Genomic DNA, 2,288 nt, shown 5'->3' on the forward strand with positions numbered 1-2,288 from the left:
GTCGAGGCTGCGGTGGCCGGGAGCGGCCACTGCACTCCAGTCTGGGTGACAGAGTGAGACTCCAACTGAAAACAAACAAACAAACAAACAAAAGCATCCAAAAATAGCCATGCATGGTGGCGCACACCTGTAGTCCCAGCTACTCGGGAGGTTGAGGCAGAAGGAACACCCTATCCCAGGGGGGTCAAGGCTATGGAGAGCTGTGATGGTGCCACTGTCCTCCAGCCTGGGCAACAGACCGAGACTCCAACTCAAAAAAAAAAAAAATTAAGATTGGGTTTAAATGAAGGTTAAGGTTTTATTTGTATTTTATGTCAAACACCGACGTCTCTGTGTGATGCTGTTGGTGCATTCTGGTTTATTTTCTTCATAATCATTGCTGTTTATCCATGTTTAGGGTCAAGGAGTGAAAAAGAACAGACGGCTTGCCTTAGAGCTGATGAAGAAAGCAGCTTCCAAGGTAACACACACGTATTGTCGGAGGGAAGCAGTCTCCCCACACACACCCACACGCCGGCAAGTCTAAAAGAGGAAACGGTGGCTGGCCTCTTCCCACAAAGCCCAAGGTGGAAACGGGGTGGGCAGGGGTCGCGGCACTGCGGTGATTAGTCACTCTGGAGTCACAATGCACACAGACACTTGCCACAAAGGGGACAGCAACATTCAAAAGCTGAATTCACCCCCTAGTCAGTAGAATTCGGGCTGATTTTGTGTGAAGGCTAAAATTATAATCAGGAGTGCCCTGATAACAAGCAGCGGGACTCCCAGAGATTGAATGGGCAGAAATGCCACTGAATTCGGAAAACCGAAAGCGTAATTCCTTTGAAGGTTAACTCTGTCGTGTCTGATTCCCACTGGCTTCTTGGGCTTTGGTAATGGGGCTGTTTATCAAACTTAGTACTGGGTGAATTTTGTCACTTTCTACACTTCAGTGGTATCTTCAGATCAGTGTGTTTCCATGAAGGGCCACAGAGTGGAGGTTATAAATGTCACTTGAGAGGACACACACACACACACACACACACACACACACACACACACGCAAACATACCATGTTCAATGCAAGCACACCCACGTATGCACACTCATATGCATATCCATATAGATGTGCAGATATATACATTTGTAGAAACCACTATGATTCTACACCTTGGCAGGGCACTTTATAGCCCTTTTGGCTCTTAGATGTGCCCTATTTCCAACGCTGCTAATGCTTGCCTTAGCAATGAAGACTCCTTTTTTTTTTTCCAAGTTGGAGTCTCACTCCATTGCCCAAGCTGGAGTGCAGTGGCATGTTCACGACCACCCCAGCATCAACCTGCTGGGCTCCAGCGATCCATCCACCTCAGCCTTCCAAGTAGCCAGAACTACAGGCGCATGCTACCATGCCTGGCTAAATTTTAATTTTTACTGTAGAGACGAGGTCTCATCATATTGTCCGGGCTGGTCTCAAGCCCGCAGGCTCAGGCAATCCACTCACTTTGGCCTTCCAAAGTGCTGGGATTACAGGCTGAGCCACCAAGTCCGACCTAAAGACTCTTAAAGTTATTGTGGTGGGGGCTGGGTACTGTGGCTTGCACCTGTAATCCCAGCACCTTGAGAGGCCAAAGTGGGAGGATTGCTTGAGCTCAGGAGTTGGAAACCAGCCTGGGAAACATAGCAAGAACTTATCTCTTAAACAATTTTAAAAAAATTTACTGGGTGTGTAGCATGTGCTTGTAGTCCTAAAATACTCGGGAGGTTGAGGCTGCAACATCGCTTGAGCACAGGCATTTGAGGTTTCGATAAGCCATGATCGTGCCACTGCACTCCAGCCTGGGTGACACAGTGAGATCCTACGTCTAAAAGAAAAAATTATCATGTTGAGTTTTCTCCCTCATTCTTCTCCCTTGATGAGATTTTTTGCAGAGCAGGAAGCTGGAGCAGGAATAGGACACCTGAGAGGCTTCTGTTCAATCTCTGTGTTATCAAGAGGGCACATGACTCAGGAAGAAGAAAGTCACTGATGTGCACACCAGCTCCTGGCCTCAGCACAAATTATAGGGCAGAGGTAGAAAAGCACCTTAATGTTAGGCACTGAGGGCATCGGGTCCAGAGCACCCTAAAATGGGACAGTCAGGGATTCCTGGCAGGTGTGAGATTTGTATCTTTTCAGCTATCCTAGAATTGAGTCAATGTCTAGGGTGCTTAATTTTGAATAGATCTTTAGCAGAGCTTAGATTTATTCAAGCAGGCTTGGGGAAATGCAATCTTATGGCCTGGAGTAATCATGTCTTTTTTTTTTTTTT

General features: G+C 47.0%; 1 protein-coding gene across 1 annotated transcript in view; it reads left to right on the plus strand.

Annotated features, from left to right (window-relative positions):
* Nucleotides 1–2,288, plus strand: part of SEL1L3 (SEL1L family member 3) — a 123,559-nt gene that overhangs the window by 77,996 nt on the left and 43,275 nt on the right. The window contains exon 14 of the mRNA XM_008057938.2: nt 398–460. Within this exon, the coding sequence (XP_008056129.1) occupies nt 398–460 (63 nt within the window). The remainder of the gene's footprint in view (nt 1–397; nt 461–2,288) is intronic.

Source organism: Carlito syrichta, unplaced genomic scaffold (genome assembly GCF_000164805.1).
Source record: "Carlito syrichta isolate Samal-C Ts95f unplaced genomic scaffold, Tarsius_syrichta-2.0.1 Scaffold303157, whole genome shotgun sequence".
NCBI classification, from domain to species: domain Eukaryota; kingdom Metazoa; phylum Chordata; class Mammalia; order Primates; family Tarsiidae; genus Carlito; species Carlito syrichta.